Source organism: Chlorocebus sabaeus, chromosome 6, assembly GCF_047675955.1.
Source record: "Chlorocebus sabaeus isolate Y175 chromosome 6, mChlSab1.0.hap1, whole genome shotgun sequence".
NCBI classification, from domain to species: Eukaryota; Metazoa; Chordata; class Mammalia; order Primates; family Cercopithecidae; genus Chlorocebus; species Chlorocebus sabaeus.
This window is the reverse complement of record NC_132909.1, coordinates 2,886,974-2,911,505: the sequence shown is the minus strand read 5'-3', so window position 1 is coordinate 2,911,505 and position 24,532 is coordinate 2,886,974. Positions and strand designations below refer to the sequence as shown.

General features: G+C 58.8%; 3 protein-coding genes across 3 annotated transcripts; 2 read left to right on the top strand and 1 right to left on the bottom strand.

The window, feature by feature from the left end:
• Positions 1-162: 162 nt before the first annotated feature.
• C6H19orf85 (chromosome 6 C19orf85 homolog) lies at positions 163-2,712 on the bottom strand. The gene is given in 3 exon segments (XM_007998166.3): positions 163-1,527; positions 1,529-1,961; positions 2,376-2,712. Coding segments are annotated over 3 exon segments (666 nt in total). The 5' UTR covers positions 2,549-2,712; the 3' UTR covers positions 163-1,467.
• Positions 2,713-11,899: 9,187 nt separating this feature from the next.
• ZNF628 (zinc finger protein 628) lies at positions 11,900-20,700 on the top strand. Its single transcript, XM_007998167.3, has 2 exons — positions 11,900-13,243; positions 17,399-20,700. The coding sequence occupies exon 2, from the start codon at positions 17,404-17,406 to the stop codon at positions 20,587-20,589; it is 3,186 nt and encodes a 1,061-aa protein (XP_007996358.3). The 5' UTR covers positions 11,900-13,243; positions 17,399-17,403; the 3' UTR covers positions 20,590-20,700.
• A 379-nt stretch (positions 20,701-21,079) lies between these two features.
• NAT14 (N-acetyltransferase 14 (putative)) lies at positions 21,080-23,750 on the top strand. The gene is made up of 3 exons (XM_007998168.3): positions 21,080-21,419; positions 21,821-21,940; positions 22,591-23,750. The coding sequence occupies exons 2-3, from the start codon at positions 21,869-21,871 to the stop codon at positions 23,137-23,139; spliced, it is 621 nt and encodes a 206-aa protein (XP_007996359.2). The 5' UTR covers positions 21,080-21,419; positions 21,821-21,868; the 3' UTR covers positions 23,140-23,750.
• The last annotated feature ends 782 nt before the right edge of the window (positions 23,751-24,532 follow it).

The window sequence follows — 24,532 nt, the reverse complement described above, 5'->3', positions numbered from 1 at the left end:
GAAGGCTCAGATCCTGGCTGGAGAGAGGGCGTCTCGCCCGGCCCCGTTGCACAGAACAGGTCGCCGAGGCCGGGGGAGAGAGAGAGAGGGGTCTTACCTAGAGTAGAATCATGTCTGCGGTTCGAATCCTGGCCCTCTGTCAAGAAACGGAGGCTTACAAAGATACCCACGCACTTTCCAGGAAGGGGCTGGCTGAGGGCGTGATCAAGTGAGGAGTTTGACGCCCCCCTGTCCTTTGTGCTATGCGCTGCCTCAGTTTCCCCATCTGTACAGCACCTGCCTCCTCGAGTGGTGTTTAGAATGATTTAGACTCTGCTTGGAAATGGTGGTTGAGAGAAAGAGGGAATTTCCTAACTGACTTGGAATAAGTCCAAACTGCTCGCAATTCGTGGTTGGCCTTCCCGGTTCCCGCAGACCTCGCCTCTCACCACTCCCCCTGCTCACTCCGCTCCAGCCACATGGGTCTCCCCTTGCTGTTCCCTCAATGTCCCACCGCAGGGCCTTTGCATGTGTGCTCTCTCAGCCTGGAATCCTAGGACTTCCCATGGCCCAGCCTTCCAGGCTTTCAAAGCCTTTCCTGACCACCTGGTGTCAGGTCGCTGTTTTTAATTGTTTTGAAAGATTAAAAAAAAAGAAAGAAAAAATTGCTCTATCAAGCAGGCTGGAGTACCGTGGTAAGATCACAGCTCGCTGCAGCCTCAACCTCCCGGGCTCAAGCGATCCTCCCACCTCAGCCTCCCCAGTAGCTGGGACCACTGGTATGCGCCACCACACTTGACTAATTTTTTTATTTTGTTGTAAAGACGGAGGTCTCACTCTGTTGCCCAGGCTGTCTTGAACTCCTGGGCTCAAGTGATCCGCCTGCCTTAGCCTCCCAAAGTGCTGGGATTACACGTGTGAGCCGCCGCACCTGGCCTTGTGTTTTATTTTCTTTTCAGCACTAACTCCAATCTGAATTGGAAATGAATCTTGCTTTTTGAAAAATGCATGGATATACTCTTTTATTGTCAGTTCCCCGCCAAAACACACACATGCACACAGAACAGGGAGCTCCCTGAGGCAGGGATCCCGTCTGCCTCATTCACTGCTGAATCCTCAAGTCCTAGACCTGGGCCTGGTCCATAGCAGGCGCTCCATATGTCTTTGGGAATAAAGAGAGGAGAGCAGACATTAGGCAGCGTTAAGTCCGGCTGAGAGTGAGGGGTGGATGCCAAGATGGCGCAAGGAAGAAGGAAGGGGAAAGGCGAGAAAGCAAGAATGGGGCCTCCAGAAGAGGTGGAGGGGGGCCCTTGGGCCCAGGAGGAGACCCCTGAGGCAGTGGTCTGAGGAGGGGGTCTGGGTTGGTTTATTTTACCAGGGGCTGCCAGGAAGGGAGTGGACAGGTTGGGGGCTCCTGGAGAGGGCTGGAGAGCTGTCATGGAGGGGCCTCTGGCTTGTCTTGGGTTCTGAACTGGGTTGTGATTGGCCTTATGGGGAGCTGGTCCCCCAACCTTCAGGGATCCCCTGAGAATCCCAGGCACGAGGATCCCTCCCACCAGTCCACCCAACCCCAGTCGGGAGCCGCGAGATCAGCCTCTTCCCCCAGGGCATGCCGGGGAAGGGGCAGGGGGCCGCAGAAACGTGGGACCTGCCTCAGGTCCGGCGGGCCCAGGTCGAGATAGGACAGACCCGGCACTGGCAGGGGAGTGGGACCAGAGGAGGGGTCCCGTGGCACTGAGGTACACTCTGGGGTGAGCACAATGTTGTCAAAGAGGTCGAGGGTAGAGGTGTCCAGGGCAGTGAGACTCAGGCTGGCGCTGGCATGGGGAGCCTCAGTGGGGGCCACAGCACAGGCCACTCCGAGGAAGGGGGATGGAGGCGGTGGGGGTGGCTCTTGGAGCGAGGGTCTCTGGGGAGGTGCCTCCTGGGACAGGATGGAGAGGGCCAGGCGCCGGGTGGCGGCCTCAATCTTGGTGAACTGCCTGTAAAGACAGATGTGAGCAGGTGGTCTCTAATGCCTGAACTCAAGTGATCCTCCTGCCTCAGCTTTTCAAGGTGCTGGGATTGCAGGCTTGAGCCACCATCGCCGGCCAGCATCATATTTGCAAGGTTCACCCATGTGGTTGCATCACACCATGCTAGTTATTTATTTTGGTGAGTCCTGACCGTCTGCCACCCCCATGAAAACACAACCTCCACGACAGCAAGGAACTTTATCTGCTTTGCTAACCGGCCTGGCACACAGTAGGCACTCAATAAATGCATGTTGACTGTTGCTGGCATCCAGCCCTGGGGTCTGCTCCTCTCTGTCGGTGCCTGGTCTCCCCCAGCCAAGGGTGCTGGTTGCTCATCCCCCTCCCCCACCTCCCATTCCCACCTTCCCCGCAGCCCCTCACCTGCAGATCTGGTTGTGCAGAAACCTTCTGTGGTTGGGCCGCCTCTTGGGGGGTCGGGTGCGCCGGGGCTGCAGGGCCCGCAGCATGTGGGCAGCCGCCCCGCTCACGAAGGCACACAGCTCCCGGGGGCCGGGCTCGGAGACCCCAGGACCTTCGGGGACCCCGGGATGCATGGCCGGGGTGGTCTGAAGTAACTCTCCACAATGCTGCTGACCAAAGCACCCCCCAAATCTGTGAGCAGGGAGGGGCAGGGGACTCTGGAGGCCCAGGCACCCCGGGCTGGGGAGGAAGCAGGGCTGGGGATTGGGCCAAGGCCTCCCCACTGCGCCCTAACCCTGTCCCCACCTCCCAGGAGCCTGACCTGAAGTCTGAGGGACTGGCAGGTGGGGGCTGATATAGGAAGGCCGGGAACAGGGAGGGGAGGGGGCTTTCTGGGGCCCTCTAAGTACCCAATTAGCGCATAGTTGGACCTAGGATGTGGGACCAGCGCACGCCAGCGGGGGACAGAGAATAGTGCCTGGAGATGGCCAATTAAGGGAACAAAGGCGTCGTTCGGGAGGTGAGGCCGCCAGTGAGTCAAATGCAGCGATTGAGCGTGGAGGACCCTTAATTGGAGCCGTGGGGAGGGGGCTGGGAGGGAGGGGAGCTGGGCTGCATCTGCCCACTAACCCCCAGTCACACCTGTGCCTCCCTCCCTCTGCTCAGCCCAGGGCCTTAGGAGGGGAAACCGAGGCTCCCAAAGGGGCTGGTGCAGGCCGAGGTCTCCAGAGAGCAGGAGGGGTTGGCTCCTGGGGGGTTGCCCCCGAAATCCTGGGGCTCATAGAATCCTGAGCAGCAGAGTGAGGGAGGAGAGGGGAGGGGTGAGGCAGGACGGGAGGGGACGAGAGAACAGGGCGCAGTCTCCTCCAGGGTGTGTTGTGGAGGGACTGGGACCCCTGGTGTCTGTGGGAGGCAGAGGATGGGCCGGGTCCCCTTGTTTCTGGAAGGGTGTTGGCCGGAGCGGGGACCCTGGGTCTCAGGTTGGGTGGGGGAGCGCCGGGTGTCACAGCCTCAGTCTCTGCTCAGACCCCACCCTCGGGGGTGTGCTCTGGGAAGCCAGGGTGTTCCCCGAAGTTGGTGTAAGAAATGACCACGGCTTAGTACCTAGAACCGCACGCGCTGATTCTCCTGCCTGAAGCAGGGATTTGAGCCTGACGTCATGAGTTTTCTTGCCAGGCCCGCTCACTGGCAAGGTCAGCAGCTGAGGTCCTACCAGGCCTAGGGTGGGGGCCAGCAGGCAGGTGGGGACATATTGGGAGCTGAGGCTGAGTGCAGCCAGTGATGTTGCCAGAGGTCCAGTTTCCTGTCAGCAGAGCATGGTGAGACCAGCTGCAGTAGGACAGCCAGACACCCAGTGCCCTCACCAGCCACGGCACACACACATTGACTGCCACCTCTGCCATGCTTGACACTGCCACTGTGCTGAACCACTGCACAGGTGGGGCTGCTGGGCCTGGTGTGGCCGGTGTCTGTGTCGGGGACATCGTGGGCCTCCCCTGTTTCTCTTGCGTGTCTCCAAGGGTCTGCAGCCTCCTAGACAGCCTCTTGTACTCTGCCCCTTGGTCCCTCTGCCTGCCAGCTGTCTGTGATGCACACTAGCCCCATTGCTATCTCTCCATCTCCCCTGCTCTTGCTGTTTCCTCTTCTGTTCCTCCTGGCTTTCTGTCCATCCCTGAGTTGTCTACAATTCTCTCCACTATCAACTATCACCTACCTATCTATGGATCTATCATCTATGTATGTGTGTATGTATGTATATATCTATTTTTAGAGACAGAGTCTGGCTCTGCCACCCAGGATGGACTGTAGTGGTGTGATCCTGGCTCACTGCAGCCTTGACCTCTTGGGCTAAAGGGATCCTTCCACCTCAGCTTCCTGAGAAGCTGGGACTACAGGCACCTGCCACCATGCTTGGCTGATTTTTTTTCTTTTGTAGAGATGGGGTCTCACTCTGTTGCCCAGGCTGGTCTCAAACTTCTGGGTTCAAGCGATTCTCCTGCCTTGACCTCCCAAAGTGCTGAGATCACAGGTGAGAGCCACCGCGCCCAGCCTCTCTCCTCTGTATTGTCTCTCTGACTTCATCTCCCCCATTTGCGTTCTGGTTCCTCTCCCTGTCTCTGTCTCTTTCACCGTCTCTGGAGTTTCTCTCAGTGTTTATATTTTAGGCTCTGAATGCTCTTCACTGCCTGTCTCTCAGCTTCTCTGTTTCTGTCTCTCTGTCTTCCCTAGGGCAGGTCGCGTGTGTGTGCGTGTGTGGGTCTGTGTCAGATTGTTGCTGGATGGTACCGTGCAGTTCCAGTCTCCTGGTGTCCGAAACAAAGGATTGGATGAGACGTGCACAGACAGCAAAGGAAAGGAGCAAACGTTTATGAAGCACAGTATTCCACTCTCAGAGGGGAGAGCGGACAGAGCTCTCCCAGATGAGATCAGCCCTGGTTTGTTACATTTCATGGCCTTTTTTTTTTTTTAAAGGATTCTTTTTAAAAATTTATTTATTTTTATTTTATTTTTTAAATTTTTATTTATTTATTTATTTATTTATTTATTTATTTATTTATTTATTTATTTTTGAGATGGAGTCTCTCTCTCTGTCACCCAGGCTGGAGTGCAGTGGCACAATCTCGGCTCACTGCAAGCTCCACCTCCTGGGTTCATACCATTCTCCTGCCTCAGCTTCCCGAGTAGCTGGGACTACAGGCGCCCACCACCACACCCGGCTAATTTTTGTATTTTTAGTGGAGACGGGGTTTCACCATGTGAGCCAGGATGGTCTCGATCTCCTGACCTCGTGATGCACCCGCCTCGGCCTCCCAAAGTGCTGGGATTACAGGCCTGAGCCACCGCGCCGTCCTATTTTTTATTTTTGAGATGGAGTCTTGCTCTGTCGCCCAGGCTGGAGTGCAGTGGTGCGATCTTGGCTTACTGCAACCTCCGCCTCCTGGATTCAAGTGATTCTCCTGCTTCAGCCTCTGGAGTAGCTGGGATCACAGGCATGCACCACCATGCCTGTCTAACTTTTGTATGTTTTTAGTAGAGACGGGGTTTCACCATGTTGGCCAGGCTAGTCTTGAACTTCTGATCTCAAATGATCTGCCTGCCTCGGCCACCCAAAGTGCCGGGATTACAGGCATGAGCCACTGGGCCCGGCCGTACATTTCATGGCCTTTTATATGTTTTTCATCTCTTGCTTAACCTCACTTTATCTCTTGTAGGTTAGTTGCTCATCCTTGCCTAATCTTACTTTATCTCTTCTGACCAAATTACTCATCTTCAGCTTTATTTTTCGTGACCAAACTGCTACTGCGAGTCCACCAGGGGGCGCCCGCCTGGCCGGTGCTGGGCGGCCCGGCTCAAGGGGTGCGGCCCCAGAACTTGGGGCTCTTTCCTGTCTCCTGTCATTGAGAACAACCAACCACAGCGAGAAGCGGGCTTCATGGGTGTTTGTTGAGGACCTACACTTACAGGGTCCTCTCCCCTATCCCAGCCCTTGAGATGCTGTGTGTGTTGGGGGTGGATTTAGTCATTCAACAAACATTTGTGGAGCACCTTGCTTTACCCAGCAATGGAGGAGGTGAGCCAGGCAGGGGTTGGGCCATGAGGGTAAGCGTGATGGAGAACCATAGAGGGTTTGGGGCAGGGATAGACCCTGCCCCCAACCTCCTTTGCAGGCCTTGCTACAGCTGGAATGTGGAGACCCCACCCCCTAATCCCCCTACAATCTGGATGGGGGTGTCAGGGTCAGGCCAGGAAGCCAGGGACAACGCACGGTGTGTCCTTCTCTGTCCCCATCCACTCGTCTGCTATCTGCTCCCTCTCATCCAGTCATTGTGGGACCTTGTTTCCCTTACAGGAGAGATTAGGACACAGACATGCACTGAGGGGCCACCATTGAGGCCCCACAAGGAAGACAGCGTCTGCAAGCCAAGGAGAGAGGCCTTGGGGGAAAACAACCCTCCAGACACCTTGACTGCAGACTTCTGTATCCAGAACCGGGAGAAAATAAGTTTCTGTTGTTGGGAGCACTCAGTGTGGAACTTTGTTATGGGAGTCCTAGCAGATTCGTATATATAATGAGTGTATTCACTATCTACACTGTGTAAGAACTAGCCACTGATGCAGTGGCTTTAAACAACATACATTCATTATCTCAGAGTTCCGTGGCCAGGAGTCTAGGCACCATGGTTTATCTTGGTCCTCTGGTCAGGGTCGCTGCAATCCTGGAGTGGGCCAGGGCTGGGGTCTCATCTGAGGTTGGGGTCTGCTCCCAAGTTGACACAGCAGCATTCATTTCAGTGCCTCTGAAGAATGCATGGAGTCCTGGGTTCAGGGCCAGCAGAAGAATCTCTGCGCTTCCCATCTCTGACCTCTAGGCCCAGCTTTTTATATATATATAATATAAATATATATAAAATATATATTAATATAATATATATAATATAAATATATAATATATAATATATATTTTATATATCTATATATAATATATAATATATAATATATAATATATAATATATATTTTATATATATATTTTTTGAGGTAGAGTCTCGCTCTGTCACCCAGGCTGGAGTGCAGTGGTGCGATCTCGGCTCACTGCAACCTTCGCCTCCTGGGTTCAAGCGATTCTCCTGCCTCAGCCTCCCAAGTAGCTGGGATTACAGGTGCCCGCCACCACGCCCTGCTAATTTGTTGTATTTTTAGTAGAGACAGGGTTTCACTATGTTGGCCAAGCTGGTCTCGAACTCCTGACCTCGGGTCATCCACCCGCCTCGGCCTCCCAAAGTGCTGGGATTACAGACATGAGCCACTGTGCCTGGCCTCAGGATCCTTGACCACATCTGCTAAGACCCCCCTTGCCTTCACCATATCACATAACCATCACACCCACATAATGCAAAGGCACTCACATAAGGGCATGGGTCCCTGGAGGTCATCGTAGAAGGTGGCAGCCACTCTTGGGGAGGAAATTTAGCATGTATCTGTCTCTGTCTGTTTTTGCACTTAAAGGAATGTTTTACCTGTGCAGATGGAACCCTGTGTATTGTTGCTTCCTCCAGCGAGTCTGCCCTGGCTTCCCCCAGGCTGCGTGAGGAGTCTCCCCTGGCTCCCATGTCCTGGGCAGCCTCCATGAGTGCCTGACCATGCATGTGAGACCTGCTCAATAGGCCTTGGAAGTGGGTGGACTCTGGGGTTGGGCACATTCCTGGTCCAACCACTTCTGGGTTGCAGGAATTACTTCCTGGTTACCGGACACTACATTACTTCCTGGTTCTGTGGCTTGGCCATGAGACTTCAGAGGGCCTTGCCTTACCCTACTGTGAAATGGGGATTGCACCCCTTCTGAGTGGAGAGGCCCATTAGCTTGGGGCCTGCTGGGGCTGCCATAGGGGCCTTAAGAGATGTCAGAAGGGAGGAGCACCGTGGCTCGCGCCTGTAATCCGAACACTTTGGGAGGCCGAGGCAGGTGGATCACCTGAGGTCAGGAGTTCAAGACCAGCCAAATTAGCTGGGTATGGTGGCAAATGCCTGTAATCTGAGCTACTCAGGAGGCTGAGGCAGGAGAATCATTTGAACCTGGGAAGTCGAGGTTGCAGTGAGCCAAGATCGTGCCATTGTACTCCAGCCTGAGCAATAGAGTGGGACTCCGTTTCCAAAAAAATAAGAAGGGAGCATCCTAAGCCTGTGGGAGGCATGGGCCTGTCCCCTGGGTCCCCTGTCCCTGGGGATGGCTGACAACCAGTGACTCTCTTTGCCCATCTCCTCTGCCTTTGGTTTAAAATGCATCTCTGTTTCCTTACTCGACTTGTTTGAAAAAGGATGTTTTATTTTTAGTCTCTGGCCCTGGGAATCCAGTCATTACTCCAGATACCTTCTCTAGCCCCTGACCCCACTTTCTAGAGAGGGAGGGAAGGGGAGTGGCAGGTTCCTTCTAAAGCCTTCAGCTGATCCTCCTGGGATCGGAGTGGATGGAGAAGAATCTCCCAAGTGCAGGGCCTCTGGGCAGGAGTGACAGCCCAGTCCAGGAAAGGGTGGGTACCTAGAAAGGCTGAATGGTTTACCGGCTGGCAGGTGGCAGGGCTCAGAGTCTGAGGCTGGGCAAGGAGCCTGATCTAGTTGGGGTGGGGGAAACCGTGCCCCCAAAACACCTGGTGTTGTTGGCTAGAAACAGAAACATCTGGGGCCTGCAGGGGTGCAGGGGTGTGCATCTGGGCATCTGCTTGGTCGTGCATTTGAGGCTCTGGAGGTCCCCTCACTGCCCTGAAGCTATATCTCCTGCTTGGCTTTTCTCCACAGCACTGCGCAGTGGATAGTCTGTCTTCTTGATTCCCACTGCATGCCCTGGGAGGTTTTGTGAGCTCACTGAGATGGTGAGTTTTTTTTTACTGGCTTTTCCCCTCCACATTGCTATGACCCCAGCTCCCAGGACAGGACCTGGGGTGGAGCCCCGGTCTGGACTGTGGGTGGGAGCACTGCTGGGCCTGGAACAGCTGCAGCTGAGGATTCTGTATGATCTTATCCATGTCTTTGGCTATTTGATTCTGTTTTTGTTTTTGTTTTTGTTTTTGTTTTGAGACGGAGTCTCGCTCTATTGCCCGGGCTGGAGTGCAGTGGCCGGATCTCAGCTCACTGCAAGCTCCGCCTCCCAGGTTCACGCCATTCTCCTGCCTCAGCCTCCCGAGTAGCTGGGACTACAGGCGCCCGCCACCTCGCCCGGCTAGTTTTTTGTAGTTTTTAGTAGAGATAGGGTTTCACCGTGTTAGCCAGGATAGTCTCGATCTCCTGACCTCGTAATCCGCCTGTCTCGGCCTCCCAAAGTGCTGGGATTACAGGCTTGAGCCACCGCGCCCGGTCGATTCTGTTTTTGTTTGTTTGTTCGAGACGGAGTCTCGCTCTGTTACCCAGGCTGGAGTGCAGTGGCACAATCTTGGCTCACTGCAAACCTCCATCTCCTGGGTTCAAGCAATTCTCCTGCCTCAGCCTCCTGAGTAGCTGGGACTACAGGCACATGCCACCATGCCCGGCTGATTTTTGTATTTTTAGTACAGAGGGGGTTTCACCATGCTGGCCAGGCTGGTCTCGAACTCCTGACCTTGCGATCCGCCTGCCTCGGTCTCCCAAAGGCCTGGGATTACAGGCATGAGCCACTGCACCCAGCTGATTCTGTTTACTTGTCAGCATGAGGGACCTGATGACATCCCTTCAAGGGCTACCCAGAGGATCCGGGGGGTTGAGGGAAAATCCCACCTCCCCATCTGGGTCCCTGAGACTCCTCCTTGGCCTGGAAAGTGCTGGACACAAGGCTGGCCTGAGTCCCGTCACTGTCTCCAAGGGGCTGCTAGGCTGTTCTGAAAACAAACCAGTTGAATCCACACCGCCTTTCCAGGGACAGCAGGTTGCCCGAGGCCATTGACTTCAAAACCTTTGTTCACCTTCTGGCTGCAAAGTGGAGAATGGTATGGAGAGTAAGCGCCAGTCTTAGCCATGCCCATCTCTCTCTCTCTCTCTTTTTTTTTTTTTTTTTTTTTTGAGAGAGGGTCTTGCTCTATTGCCCAGGCTAGAGTGCAGTGGTGCAATCTCAGTTCACTGCAGCCTTAACCTCCCAGGCTCAAGCGATCCCTCACCTCAGCTTCCTGAGTAGCTGGGACTACAGGCATGTACTACCACATGAAGCTAATTTTTCTTTTTGTTTGTTTGTTTTTTAGACGGAGTCTCGCTCTGTCGCCCAGGCTGGAGTGCAGTGGCCAGATCTCAGCTCACTGCAAGCTCCGCCTCCTGGGTTCACTCCATTCTCCTGCCTCAGCCTCCCGAGTAGTTGGGAACTACAGGCACCCGCCACCGCGCCCGGCTAGTTTTTTGTATTTTCAGTAGAGATGGGGTTTCACCGTGTTAGCCAGGATGGTCTGGATCTCCTGACCTTGTGATCCACCTGCCCCAGCCTCCCAAAGTGCTGGGATTACAGGCGTGAGCCACCGCGCCCAGCTGCTAATTTTTTATAGAGATGAGGTCTTGCTATACTGCCCAGGCTGGGTGTCCCATCCCTTTTGTAATGCCTCTGGGTGGGCAGGTAAATGAGGGGGGCTGAGCTGAGGACCCCTTTCACTATTGCAGAGACCCAGATGGCCTGAGGCAAGGGGGATGGAGGTGGGATCCGCACCTCTGCGCTTTCCTGGCCTGGCAGCCAGCTGGGCGGCGCATTCCCATCTGTGTCCCCAGCCCGCATGGCAGCCGCTTTGTGTGGTTAATGCTGACGTGAAAGGAATGTTTGGGCTGAGCTGGATGCCAGGGGTTTGTTCCACACACGAATGCACGGAGACATCACCACCAAGACCCTGTAAGGTAGGGGTGGGTCCACATCAGCGCAGATCAGCCCTGAGGTGCATCCTGCTTGTGGACTTGGGAAACGGTGTGGGAGGCTGGAAAAATCCACTCATTCAACAAACAAGTACCGTCTGCTTCTCCGTCAGGGCCCATGCTGGTTTGGAATACGTGGGCAGTGAAGACATGAAAGGTCCCCGCTGTCATGGGACATAGATAAATGTCGCTGAGCATGTAAGAGGGACACCACCTAGCACAGGCGGCTTTCCAGCGGGATCTTTGAAGGGGTGGCCTGCCCCTCCACACCTGTGGGCGTTTCTCGGTAGGTGGAACGAGAGACGTGAGAAAAGAAATGAGACACAGAGACAAAGTATAGAGAAAGGAAAAGTGGGCCCAGGGGACCGCGCTCAGCTTACAGAGGACCCACGCCGGCACCGTCTCTGAGTTCCCTTAGTATTTATTGATAATTATCTTTACCATCTTAAAGATAAGGGAGTGGCAGGACAATAGGATCATTGTAGGGAGGAAATCAGCAGTAAGACATATGAACCAAAATCTCTGTGACATGAATAAGTTTAAAGGAAAATGCTGTGCCTTGAGATGCATATGCAAACATCTCCATAAACCTTTTAGCAGCATTGTTTCAGCCTATCACATGGGGAGAAACCTTGGACAATACCTAGCTTTCCTAGGCAGAGGTCCCTGCGACCTTTGGCCGTGTACGTGTCCCTGGGTAGTTGAAATTAAGAGAATGGTGATGACTTTTAACCAGCAAGCTGCCTTCAGGCACTTGTTTAACAAAGACACATCCTGCACAGCCCAAAATCCTTTAAACCTTGAGTCACCACAGCACATGTCTCTTGCAAGGACAAGGTTGGGGGTAGGGTCACATATTAACAGCATCTCAAATATAGAACAAAATGGAGTCTCTTATGTCTACTTCTTTCTATGTAGACACAGTAACAGGCTAATCTCTTTCTTTTCCCCACAATCTTAACCGGTTTTGACCGGCTCAAACCAGATCAAACCGCACCAGACCGGCTCTTAGACCGGCTCAAACCAGTTTTAACCGTCTCAATACGGACCAGACTGGCTCAAACCAATTTTGACCGGCTCAAATCGAATCAAACCGGACCTGACCGACTCAAACCGGACTCAAACCGGTTTTGACCAGCTGCCTTTGAGCAGTGGCTCTAAACTAGTGAACATTTGGCAATGTCTGGAGATATTCTTTTTTGTTGTTGTTTTTTTTTTAAACACGGAGTCTCACTCTGTCACTCAGGCTGGAGTGCAGTGGCACGATCTTGGCTTGCTGCAACCTCCAACTCCTGGGTTTAAGCGATTCTCTTGTCTCAGCCTCCTGAGTAGCTGGGATTACAGGCACCTGCCACCGTGCCCGGCTAATTTTTGTACTTTTAGTAGAGTCAGGGTTTCACCATGTTGGCCAGGCTGGTCTCGAACTCTTGACCTCAAGTGATCTGCCTGCCTCAGCCTCCCAAAGTGCTGGGATTACAGGCGTGAGCCACCGCGAAGATCTCCATCTGGAGATATTCTGACATCTCCTAAGGGGTGTGTGGAGCCGAGCTGGGGGATGCTACCCTTATCTAGTGGGTGGAGGCCAGGGATACTGCTCACCACCCTACGGTGCATAGGACAGTCCCCACGGCAATGAGTCCATCCCAAATGGCACTAGTGCTCTGGCTGAGAAACTGCGTTGAATGACCCTCAGAAAAGCCAACGTGGCTGGAACGCTGGGTTGGGCGGGGGTGGGGCGTGGAAAAGGGTTCTGGAGCAGCTAGATCTCCCACGAAAACCCCATAAGGAGTCTCTGGATTTCAGGCTCCCTGAATGGACCTTTGCCCAGCAGGAACCAGGTTTCTGCAGCGTCTGGATGAGCGTGCACGAAGCACACGCCCGAAAATCCTGAGCACGTGGCTCTACTGAGGGACGGGAAGCGCTCCAGGGCTCGGTTTCCCGCAGGAGCGATTACACCCTGGGGGCGGGGCCCGCTTCATGGGAGGGAGTTTTGTACAACCGTGGTGCATGGAAGGATTTTTCTGCAGATGAGAGGGAATCGGGACTAATAAAGGGGAACTTGCGACCGCGCGTCTCGAGCTGGCCGTCCCCCGCCTTGGGCTCACCGGGGCCTCGGCCCCCAACACCTGACAGCTGGAGTCGGGGACCACAACTGCGAGAACTACAACTCCCAGGATGCCGCGCACCGCCTGCGCCCGACCTGGTCGAGGAGTCGGGCAGCCAATGGGAGGGTCCGGGGGCGGGAACTCGGCGTACGTGCGGCGTGACGCGCCGGCGGCGACGTCGGGGTTTGTGTGCGCGAGAGGCCGCCGATAAAGGTTGGGTGCCTCGCGCCGGGGGCCGTTGGGAGGGAGTGCGCCCCCGCCCCCCCTCCCCGGCCCCCACAGCTGCACCGCCGCTGCCGGGGCCCCACCTTCCCGTCGACCCCCGCGAGAAGGTCCTGGGGCTGCCACCCTCGTTCCCCCGATTGGGGCCGCAGGTGAGAGACCGGAGGGGTGGGGGTGGGGGGAGGGACCGGAGGGCGGAGACGTTGGGGGTGGGAGGGGGGAGCGTGAAACCGGAGGGGGTACCTTAAAGGGGAGGTCGCTATTTCACCGCCGACTTTTGCCCGCTGGGCCGGCTCCGCCCTCTTAAAGGGCAAGGGGCTGCATTGGGAGGGCGGGTCAGGTTTTGCATTTTTACAGAAGCTTTCTGACTTAAAACAAATTTTTTCCCTTAAAAGGCGGTTCTCTCATTAAAAGCCAGTGGCCGTTTCCCAAACGTTGAAGCAAAAACTCCTGAGTCCTGGTTGCTTCAAAACGATCCCTAGTTTAGCTCAACAAAGGTGGAGATGGGTCTGCAGTGGCAGCATCCCCTTAAAGGGGAAGTCCAGCCTGCTGAAAGGGTGTGGCGCGGCCTTTTAAAGGGGATGCCCTCTTCTTGCTAAATGGGACCCCGCTGTTTCAGGGCACGGATATCTCGTTTAAGGAGATGCTCGGCCTTCTCAAAGGCACGTGCAGCTTCTTAGGATCAGTAGGTTCTTTTTTTTTCTTTTTTTGGAGACGGAGTCTTGCCCAGGCTGGAGTGCAATGGCGCGATCTAACCTGCTTACGTATTAAAGGGTACACTTATCTTTTAAAAAGGAAGTTCTTGGCTGGGCGCGGTGGCTCACGCCTGTAGTGCCAGCACTTTGGGAGGCCGAGACGAGCGGATCACTTGAGACCAGGAGTTCAAGACCAGCCCGGGCAACATGGCGAAACCCCGTCTCTAGTAAAAATACAAAAATTAGCCGGGCCTGGTGGCACGCACCTGTCATCCCAGCTACTCGGGAGGTTGAGGCAGGAGAATCGCTTGAACCCAGGAGGCGGAGGTTGCAGTGAGCCGAGATCGCGCCACTGCACTCCAGCCTCGGTGACAGAGACCCTGTCTCAAAAAACAAAACAAAACAAAAAACCAAGAAGTTCTTACAGCTTGTCTGAAGGGGATGCCCAGGCTTCATTAATTTAAAACTTGTTTACTGAGCACACACTCTGCCAGACATTATTGTAGGCACTGGGATGGCATACAACGGTGAACCAGACAGAAGCCCCTATTTTCACAGCATTGACATTCTAGCACGGTGAGACAGAATAAACCAGAAAACACACTGGTCATATAGTAGCGGTTCTCATCTGGGGGCAGCGGTGCTCCCCTCGGGCAACATTGCGGCTAAGACTTGGAGGTGCAGGAGTGAGCTTTGTGGACAGTGTAGAGGAGGGCTTCATAGGCCAATGTCAGGCGTCCAGTGGGTCAAGGCCAGGGGCCAGGGATGCTGCTAAACAGCCTACAGTGCACAGGACAGGTCTGGCCCCACAGACCTTTCTGAGGCTGAGAATCCCTGGCTGTACAGTACATTAGAAGGTGATCATCGCTGTGGGGGAAAAAATAAGGCAGGAAAAGGGAATGGGGAGTTGGAAGGGATTGTAGATTTCAATAAGGCTGTCAGGGAAGCTCTCACAGAGTGGATTTCAGCGAAGACTCGGAGACGAAAGAGAGCAGCGGGCACCGGTGGAAAGGAAGGGGCGGTTCTAGGCAGGCGCCCTGAAGTGGGAGCAGGCCTGCCTGGCCATCCTGGGTGACCAGAGTGACCAGGGGTAGGTGGCCAGTGAGGATAGCAGGAGGACAAGTCCGGGAGGGACAGGCTACAGCCTGCAGGAAGTCAGCAGGCTGGAAGACCAGAGCTGTGGCAGGTTTCTGAGCACAGGAATGCAATGCCCAGCCCTCCCTGTTGACTGGTTCACTTCAGCTGCTGTATTGGGACCAGAAAGGTGGGCAGGGCACGGGTGGAAACACAGAGATCCGTGGGGAGGCTGTTGCAGCTGCCTGGGAGAGAGACGGTAGTGCCTCAGATCAAGGTGGAGGCCTGTGAGAAGCGGCCAGATCCCGGATACGTTCTGGCTGGAAGGGGAATCTGCTGACGGAGGTGATTGAGCGGAGGCGAGGAGCCTCTGGCCTGAGGAAGAAGACCGCTGCCATTTTCAGAGATGGAGAAGCTATGGATGGAGTAGAAGTTGGGGGCGAGGAGCAAGGGACTATAGATTTTGGGCACGTTAAGTTTGAGGTGTCTACGAGGCGTTCAGATGGCACAGTCTAGCAGGTGGTGTGGTATTCAGAGGGCAGGTCTCACAGAGCTGGAGACCTGGAGTCATTGTTCGTGGTGATGGAGTCCTGAGAGTGGGTGGGGGCTCCCAGGGAGAGAGGACAGAGAGAAGAGGACCAAGGGGTGCCCAAGCCCCGGGTGCTCCCATATCTAGAGGTCAGGGAGGTGAGAAGGAACCAGGCTGGGGACTGAGATGAGGTGACAGGTGAAGGAGGACATCGAGGGAGCGAGGTATCCTGGAGGCCAAGGGGAGGCGGGCCACGGACCCAGTGACAGGTGAGCCATTGCGGGCCATGCACCACCGAGGCCGTGGTGGAGTGGGGGCACCAGTGTGGGACTGAAGGGGTTTGAGCGGGGAAAGAGCGGGTTGACGCTGGAGTTGCTCTGCTATGAAGGAATGGAGAAATGAGTTCGCAGCTGGACAGGGAAGTGGAGTGAAGAGATTTTTGGTTTTTAAAGATGGAAGACATAGATTGTTGGTTCTGCAGATGGGAATGGTCCAGGAGAGGAGGAAAAGTGGAGGATGTGGGTGGGAAGGCAGGGTCCATGGGCACCGGCTCAGGCCTGTGGGAAAGGACCACGCAGGGTTTCTGGACCTCGCACTGTTGACATCGTGGCTGGGATTGTTCTCGGCTGCGGGGCGGTCCTGTGAATTGTAGGGTGTTGAGCAGCATCCCTGGCCTCCCCCACCAGATGCCAGGAGCACTTTCCTCTCTAGTTAACAGATAACCCAGAATGCCTCCAGGCACTGCCAGATGTCCCCTGGGTCAGAGGCACAATTTGTCCCAGTTGAGAACCACTGGTATCGTGGTCAGAATGTGAGAACCTTTCTTTTCACAGAGGCATGGTCAAGGACAGGGTTGCCTGCCAAGAACAGGAGGGGAGAGGAGGGGCTGGAGGTTTCAGGAGAAAGCAGCACACCTGTGAGTGCATGGGCCAGACACATGTAGCGTGAGCCAGGGAGGGCGATGGTGAGGGGCTGCAGATTTCATGGGCATGAAGGCAAAGTGAGACTGAGGCCAGGCCAGGCAAGGGGGTGCCTGTCATGGCCACCTGCAGCATTTGTGCAGGGTCAGGCGGGAGTGAGGATGTGGGCTGGCTGGAGGAGGCCGAGCGGGCTGGGTGGTAGATGAGGATGGGCTACAGTCTAAGGATTTGTGGAGTTGAAGCACCAAGCGGGAGTGACCTAGAAGGCTTTGTGGTGGTGGGAAGTAGGTTGTTCCAGGCTCAGACCGTGAGGACACTTTTTTTTTTTTTGAGACGGAATCTCTCTCTATTGCCCAGGCTGGAGTGCAATGGCATGATCTCAGCTCACACTGCAACCTCCACCTCCTGTATTCAAGCGATTCTCCTGCCTCAGCCTCCTGAGTAGCTGGGATTACAGGCGCCCGCCACCACGCTGGGCTCATTGTTGTTTTTTTTAGTAGAGACAGGGTTTCACCACATTGGCCAGGCTGGTCTCAAATTCCTGATCTCAGGTGATCTGCCTGCCTTGGCCTCTCAAAGTGCTAGGATTGATTACAGGCGTGAGCCACCGCGTCTGGCCCCATGAGGAGGATTTAGTTAGCAGGAAAAGGTTTAGGGTATGGCAGTGGGAGGAGTGTTGAGGCTGAGGCAGAGGATTAAGTGTTAGAGGGAGAGCAGCAAGGAGCAGAGCTAGGAGAGCCCCTCTGTGTGTGGTCTTCAGGGACCTTGCCTGTCTGTAGAGGGAGTGAGCAGACTCCTAAAGGCAGCGCTTGCTCTCTTGAAGGCAGGGCCCAGCCTTCTCAGACCTGGCCAGCCTCCTAAGGAGGGTGACCACCAATTTGCTGGGAAGTTTCCATTTCAGCACTTGGAAGTTTCCAAGTCCAGCATCACTGGCACCTGCTCACGTTCCAAGCAAACTGGGACCACGGGAGACCCTAATCCTAAGGAAGGTCCCCTGCAAAGTGGGTGACCCGGGGAGGTAGTGTGTGGGTTTGGGGTTGAGATGACCCAGTGCGGGGGTGAGCCCCTGACCCGGAATCCCTCCCCCAGGTGTGATGGTTGGCTCCCACGCAGACATGGCCCCGGCCTCTACTGCGGAGGGGGCTGGGGAGAAGCCAGGTCCTGCGGCCCCTGCCCCGGCGGCCCAGTACGAGTGTGGGGAGTGTGGCAAGTCATTCCGGTGGTCGTCCCGGCTTCTGCACCACCAGCGCACGCACACAGGCGAGCGGCCCTACAAGTGCCCAGACTGCCCCAAGGCCTTCAAGGGCTCCTCGGCCCTGCTCTACCACCAGCGAGGCCACACAGGCGAGCGGCCCTACCAGTGCCCCGACTGCCCCAAGGCCTTCAAGCGCTCCTCCCTGCTGCAGATCCACCGCAGCGTGCACACCGGCCTGCGGGCCTTCATCTGCGGCCAGTGCGGCCTGGCCTTCAAGTGGTCGTCCCACTACCAGTACCACCTAAGACAGCACACAGGCGAGCGCCCCTACCCGTGCCCGGACTGCCCCAAGGCCTTCAAGAACTCGTCCAGTCTGCGGCGCCACCGCCATGTGCACACTGGCGAGCGGCCCTACACCTGTGGCGTCTGCGGGAAGAGCTTCACGCAGAGCACCAACCTGCGGCAGCACCAGCGCGTGCACACGGGCGAGCGGCCCTTCCGCTGCCCGCTCTGCCCCAAGACCTTCACCCACTCCTCCAACCTGCTGCTGCACCAGCGCACCCACGGCGCCGCCCCTGCCCCCGCCCCGGGTGCCACCCCCGCGGGCCCGCCCCCCCAGCCCCGGGATCCCAGCGGTGGTGGTGGCAAGGTCTTCGTGTGCGACGCCTACCTGCAGCGGCACCTCCAGCCCCACAGCCCGCCCGCGCCCCCCGCCCCGCCGCCCCCGCCCCCGCCCGTGGTGCCCGAGCTCTTTTTGGCCGCAGCGGAGACCACGGTGGAGCTGGTGTACCGCTGCGATGGCTGCGAGCAGGGATTCAGCAGCGAGGAGCTGCTCCTGGAGCACCAGCCGTGCCCCGGGCCGGAGGCGGCGCCCCAGCCCCAGGACGCACCCGCCGAGGCGCCCAAGGCCGACCAGCCACCGTCCCCTCTGCCGCAGCCCCCTCCTCCCGCTGCCGCTCCCGCCCCTGGCTTTGCCTGTCTGCCCTGCGGCAAGTCCTTCCGGACGGTGGCCGGGCTCTCCCGCCACCAGCACAGCCACGGGACTGCTGGCGGGCAAGCGTTCCGCTGCGGCAGCTGCGACGGCTCCTTCCCGCAGCTGGCCAGCCTCCTGGCTCATCAGCAGTGCCACGTGGAAGAGGCGGCGGCCGGGCGCCCGCCTCCGCAGGCTGAGGCCGCCGAGGTGACCTGCCCCCAGGAACCGCTGGCGCCTGCCGCCCCCGCCCCGCCACCACCCCCGTCCGCCCCCGCGTCTGCGGAGCGGCCCTACAAATGTGCCGAGTGCGGCAAGGCCTTCAAGGGCTCCTCCGGGCTGCGCTACCACCTGCGGGACCACACGGGCGAGCGGCCCTACCAGTGCGGCGAGTGCGGCAAGGCCTTCAAGCGCTCCTCCCTGCTGGCTATCCACCAGCGGGTGCACACGGGCCTGCGGGCCTTCACCTGCGGCCAGTGTGGCCTCACCTTCAAATGGTCGTCCCACTACCAGTACCACCTGCGGCTGCACTCGGGCGAGCGGCCCTACGCCTGCGGGGAGTGTGGCAAGGCCTTCCGCAACACGTCGTGCCTGCGTCGCCACCGCCACGTGCACACTGGCGAGAGGCCCCACGCCTGCGGTGTCTGCGGCAAGAGCTTCGCGCAGACCTCCAACCTGCGGCAGCACCAGCGTGTGCACACGGGCGAGCGGCCCTTCCGCTGTCCGCTCTGCCCCAAGACCTTCACCCACTCCTCCAACCTGCTGCTGCACCAGCGCACGCACTCAGCCGAGCGCCCCTTCACCTGCCCCATCTGCGGTCGAGGCTTCGTTATGGCCGCCTACCTGCAGCGGCACCTGAGGACGCACGCCCCGGCCAACACGGCTCCCAGCACCACAGCCCCCGCCGCCGGCTCCCAGCCCCCTGCTCCACTGGCTGCCGCCCGGGCCCCACCAGCCACCCAAGATGTCCACGTCCTGCCCCACCTCCAGGCCACGCTCTCCCTCGAGGTGGCGGGGGGCACGGCCCAGGCTCCGAGCTTGGGGCCAGCAGCGCCCAACTCTCAGACGTTCCTCCTGGTGCAAACTGCCCAGGGCCTCCAGCTGATCCCTAGCAGCGTGCAACCCCCTACACCTCCGCCCCCTCCCGCACCTCCCAAGCTCATCTTGCTGCCCTCCTCCAGTGCTGGGGCTGGGAGTGGCCGTGCAAGGCAGGGCCCGCGGGCAGTGGGGAAAGCCGGCCAGGGGGCAGGAGTGGTCTGGCTGCCAGGCCCTGGGGGTCTAGGGGTGCAGGGAGCGGCCAGCGCAGGGGCCAGCGGGGCAGCGCAGAGCCTCATCGTTCTGCAGAATGTGGGGGGTGGGGAGGCAGGGCCACAGGAAGTGAGTGGGGTGCAGCTCCAGTCCCTCCGGCCAGCCCCAGAAGTAACCACGGTCCAGCTCCAGCCAGCACAGGAGGTGACCACGGTCCAGCTCCAGCCAGCACAGGAAGTAACCACGGTCCAGCTCCAGCCAGCACAGGAGGTGACCACGGTCCAGCTCCAGCCTGTGGCCGGCCAGCTCTCCAATTCCAGTGGGGGAGCTGTGGCTACTGAGGCGCCCAACCTGCTGGTTGTTCAGAGCGGGGCAGCGGAGGAGTTGCTCACGGGCCCCGGCCCCGGGGAGGCGGGGGATGGTGAGGCCAGCACCGGTGTGGTCCAGGATGTCCTCTTTGAGACACTCCAGACGGAAGAGGGCTTGCAGAGCGTGCTGGTGCTGAGCGGGGCCGATGGCGAGCAGACCCGGCTCTGCGTACAGGAGGTAGAAACCCTTCCCCCTGGGCTGACTGAGCCGCCTGCCACCGGCCCACCGGGACAGAAACTCCTCATCATCCGCAGCGCCCCAGCCACTGAGCTGCTGGACAGCAGCAACACTGGAGGAGGCGCCGCCACGCTGCAGCTCCTGGCCCCACCGCCCTCAGGCCCAGCCTCGGGCTCCGCGGGGCTCCCCGCGGCTCCAGCTTCCCAGATGGTACAAGTGGTCCCCGCAGGATCTGGGCCTGGTGTTATGACCCCGCAGGGCCTGCCCTCCATCCAGATTGTCCAGACTCTACCCGCAGTCCAGCTGGTGCACACGTTTTGAGGAGAGCCAGTGATTCCCCTCCCGCCCCACAGAGACCCCGACTCACTGCCAGCCGGGGCGGGGCGGGGTGCTGCAGGCTGGCCTTGCCTAATAAAGACCCGAGTCTCCCCACCTGTGTTCTGTTTTCCTGAGGGGAGGGGAGGGGGCAAAGTCATGGTCCTAGCCCCTGCCTGGGAGCGTGGAGTCTTAACTCATGCGTCCTGAGTCAGCGTCCTGGGGCCAGCCACTACGTGGGGCTCAGTTCCCCTGTCCTGAAACCAAAAGATGTAGTGGGGAGGTGGTGGCATCTGACTCCAGGGAGTGCCACTTGTTCACTGTAGGTCGCCCTGCTGCCCCCCTCGTCTGAGAAATAGGGGGATCCTTAGGCGGGAGGGCCCTGCGAGCCCGGGCGCCCCGTGGGTGGAATGGGGTCCCTGGGGATGGGGGGTCGGGCGCCGCTGGGCTGGGGGATGCTGAGCGCGGCACCCACGAGAATCCACCCGCGGGCATCGCTGCCCCGCGCTCAGGTTGCTCAGCAACGAGGGAACGTGGGGCGGGAGCTCGCGCTGGTCCCCAGCCCGCCGCCCGTCTCCTGCCGGCGCCCGCTCCCGTTTTTCCCCAGGTCCCCTCTCCCCGTTGCTCCTTCTCTAGGGATAGGAGAGGTCACCTCCCGGCCCGCCGCAGGGTCACTGCTCCCCGCCCGCCCTCCGGGGAGCTTAGCAACGGTTGCTGAGACCCGCAGCGGGCAACGCCCCGCCCCCATCGCGCGCGGTCTGACGTCACTTCCGCCGGCGACCCCCTCCAGACCCGCTCCCGAAACCTTGTCAAAGGACCAAAGGCGACCCGTGCAGGTGCTTGCGGGTCCTTGTTCTTGTGGCGCGGGACCGGGACGACTGTGGGGGAGGGGGCGCTGGGGACCGGGGCGGAGCGAGCGTGGTCCGTTCTCCGGCATGTGGGGAGGGGGCTCGTGGCCCCGTGCCTGGGAGGGAGCCCCGTGCTGCAAAGTGTGGGCGTCCACAGCGTGTGTAGGAGTGTAGATCGCTGAGTAATACGGGGGAGGGGGGGTCCCAGGAGACTAGCAAGGTCGCTGAGTATTGTGGGGGGCGCCTGTCCTGCCCAGAGCCTCGCTTGTGGGTCCCGAGGGCTCTCATTGTCCTGATGGGGAAGTGCTGCTGCTGCTGCTCCCCACCCCTCGGGGGGCTTTGGGGACAGAGGTGCCCCCCTGGCGCTGACCTGCTTGTGTTCTCACCAGGTGCACGACGCCAGCTCCCTTCTGGGGGGCGGGGGCCTGGGGGCTGCCATGGCCCCCAGCCACCTGTCAGTGCGGGAGATGAGGGAGGATGAGAAGCCCCTGGTGCTGGAGATGCTGAAGGTGAGAGGCAGGGGCCCCAGGGGGCCTGGGAGTGGCTGGAATGGGGGGCATTGCAAGTGGATTCAGCCACCCCCTCCCACCCACCTGAGCCAGCCTGAACCCCTGGAGCGGGATCTTTTCTTCCTGGTCCTTAGCCGCCCTGGGGGCCGGGAAGCTGTGCAGCAGCTCGAGGTGCTGCTGAAAACCGCAGCAGGTGTGGCAGCCGGGGGCTCACCCCCCAGCCCTATTGGGACCCCAGCACCAACGCCCTCCCTAGTGTCCCCTCTCCAGTCGGCCCGGCACTCCAGCGCAACAGCCAGCTCTGTGCCTCCGACCCCAACTCTTCGAAGCACAGCCAGCCCCCCAGTCTAGCCTAGCAGCCCCCCTCCAGCCTCCACTCCAGCCTGAGGCACGCTCCGTGTCCTTACTTCCCTGGCGCCTCACCGCGGCATTGCTACTGAATCGAGTGCCCCCACAGCTCCTAATTCATTCTTCCATCCATCATTCACTCTCGTTCATTCACTCCATACCCAGCGGGCCACACTGGTGACCATCGGACTGTGCTGCCTTCCCTTCCTATTTGGGAGCCCTCGCCCCACCCCGGGCAGGGTTTACCTCTCTCTAGGAGGCCCTAGCGTTTTGGATGGCTGAACCACCCCTCCTGCCCACAGGCCGGCGTGAAGGACACGGAAAACCGCGTGGCCCTCCATGCCTTGACACGGCCGCCGGCCCTGCTCCTCCTGGCGGCGGCCAGCAGCGGCCTGCGCTTTGTCCTGGCCTCCTTCGCCCTGGCCCTCCTCCTGCCGGTGTTCCTGGCTGTGGCTGCGGTGAAGCTGGGCCTGCGGGCCCGATGGGGCTCACTGCCTCCACCGGGTGGCCTGGGGGGGCCCTGGGTGGCCGTGCGGGGCTCCGGTGATGTGTGTGGGGTCCTGGCCCTGGCCCCTGGCACGAACGCAGGGGACGGGGCCCGGGTCACCCGCCTGTCTGTCTCTCGCTGGCACCGCCGCCGGGGCGTGGGCAGGAGGCTGCTGGCCTTCGCGGAGGCCCGGGCTCGGGCCTGGGCTGGGGGCATGGGGGAGCCCCGGGCCCGGCTCGTGGTCCCCGTGGCTGTGGCTGCCTGGGGGGTGGCGGGGATGCTGGAGGGCTGTGGCTACCAGGCCGAGGGGGGCTGGGGCTGCCTGGGCTACACGCTGGTGAGGGAGTTCAGCAAAGACCTGTGAGGCTATGGATTGACAGCCAGGGCAGGGGAGGAGGGAGGGGCGCCAGCACCTGAAGAGCGCCTACTGCGTGCAGGTGCTTTTACGTGCTCTCCCTCGGTGAGTCCTCAGCCACCCAGGGCCCAGAAACAGAGGCCTGCCGAGGGGAGGCGCCTGGCCTCTGCCCGGCAGTCGGCAGTGTGAGGTCTGTAGTGCTTGAGCTTCTAAGAGTGCAATGACTCCTTTTCCTTCCTGGCCCTCAGGGGCCTCTCGAGGTCAGCCTCTCCAAAACCCCTACCTCAGCTCTGTCTGCACTGAGAAATCTCCCCGGTGGATGTCTGCAAAGTCTGTGCCCCAAGCCTGGGAGAGCTATCTGGGGAGGGGGAGAGGAGGCCCAGCAGAACATGCCCTAGAGTTGGGGTTTGCGACTCCGCCTCCCTGGGACCTGGATTGGGTCAGATGCCTGTGCTTGGAGGGGACAAGGTTGACTGCTTAGCGGGCGCGGTGCACAGGGCTGCCAGGCCTGGCCCCTCTCCGGGAAGGTCGGTCGAGAGCTGAGATGGGCAGCCCTGTTCCTTCCCCCAGACCCGTCTGGTTTTTTACACCGTTTGTTAATAAAGCCTGGAACCGCTGTGTGCCTGTCTCCTCTCTGATGCCTTTCCCAGTCTGTCTCCGGACACCCCCGCCCATTTCTGTCTGGCTCCTCCTTTCCCCAGTTAACATTAATTGTTGGGGGGCGGTGCTGGACTGGGAGAAGGGGAGGCTGTGAGCTCAGGGGCAGCCCTGGGCCCTGCCAGCCCTTCTGAGTCATGCTCCCTATTACCGAATTTTTTCCACCTCACAGCTGCCTGGTGTGCAGGGAGTGGGGTGTGTGTGTGTGAGTGTGTGGAGGAGTGTGTGGAGCCCCTCCCCTTCCCAAGCCTTGACCCTTGTGCTGCTTATCCCCCGACCCCAGCTCCCTCTGGGACAGTGAAGTTCAAACGCTTCTCTCTCAGCTGGGGACTGCGGGCTTCACACTCAGATCCACCAGTGACAGGGAGGACTGGAGGGACGGGTCTTTCAGTCTCTTTTCCTAACCCAGGAAGTCCCTCCTGGTGTCTGGCTGCAAATCTTCTTGCTGCTGCACCAAGAGCCCCTGGGTCTGCCCAAGCCCCAACCCTAGCAGTGGTCTCACTGGATTTCCCTGACCAGACAAGAGAGGAGACAGAGGTGGGCGTCCTCTCCTGCTCATGCTGCACCCCCCCGCACACGTCCCCCAACCCCTGTCCTGTGCCTTCCTGCAGCCAGCCACCCCCTGAGCATCTCTGAGCACAGCACTTCGCTGGCTGCAGCATGCCTGGCCGTCGTCTCCGTCTCCCGTGTGGGTGTCTGCAGTTGGACACCCTCCCTCCCGCCCGCCACCCCCCTCCCCCCCATG

Bases quoted from the DNA above. Each gene is read 5' to 3' on its own strand.
- ZNF628 (XM_007998167.3), top strand. From the start codon at position 17,404: ATGGTTGGCTCCCACGCAGACATGGCCCCGGCCTCTACTGCGGAGGGG.
- NAT14 (XM_007998168.3), top strand. From the start codon at position 21,869: ATGGCCCCCAGCCACCTGTCAGTGCGGGAGATGAGGGAGGATGAGAAG. The intron at 21,941-22,590 runs GTGAGAGGCAGG...TCCTGCCCACAG, and splicing joins TGGTGCTGGAGATGCTGAAG to GCCGGCGTGAAGGACACGGA.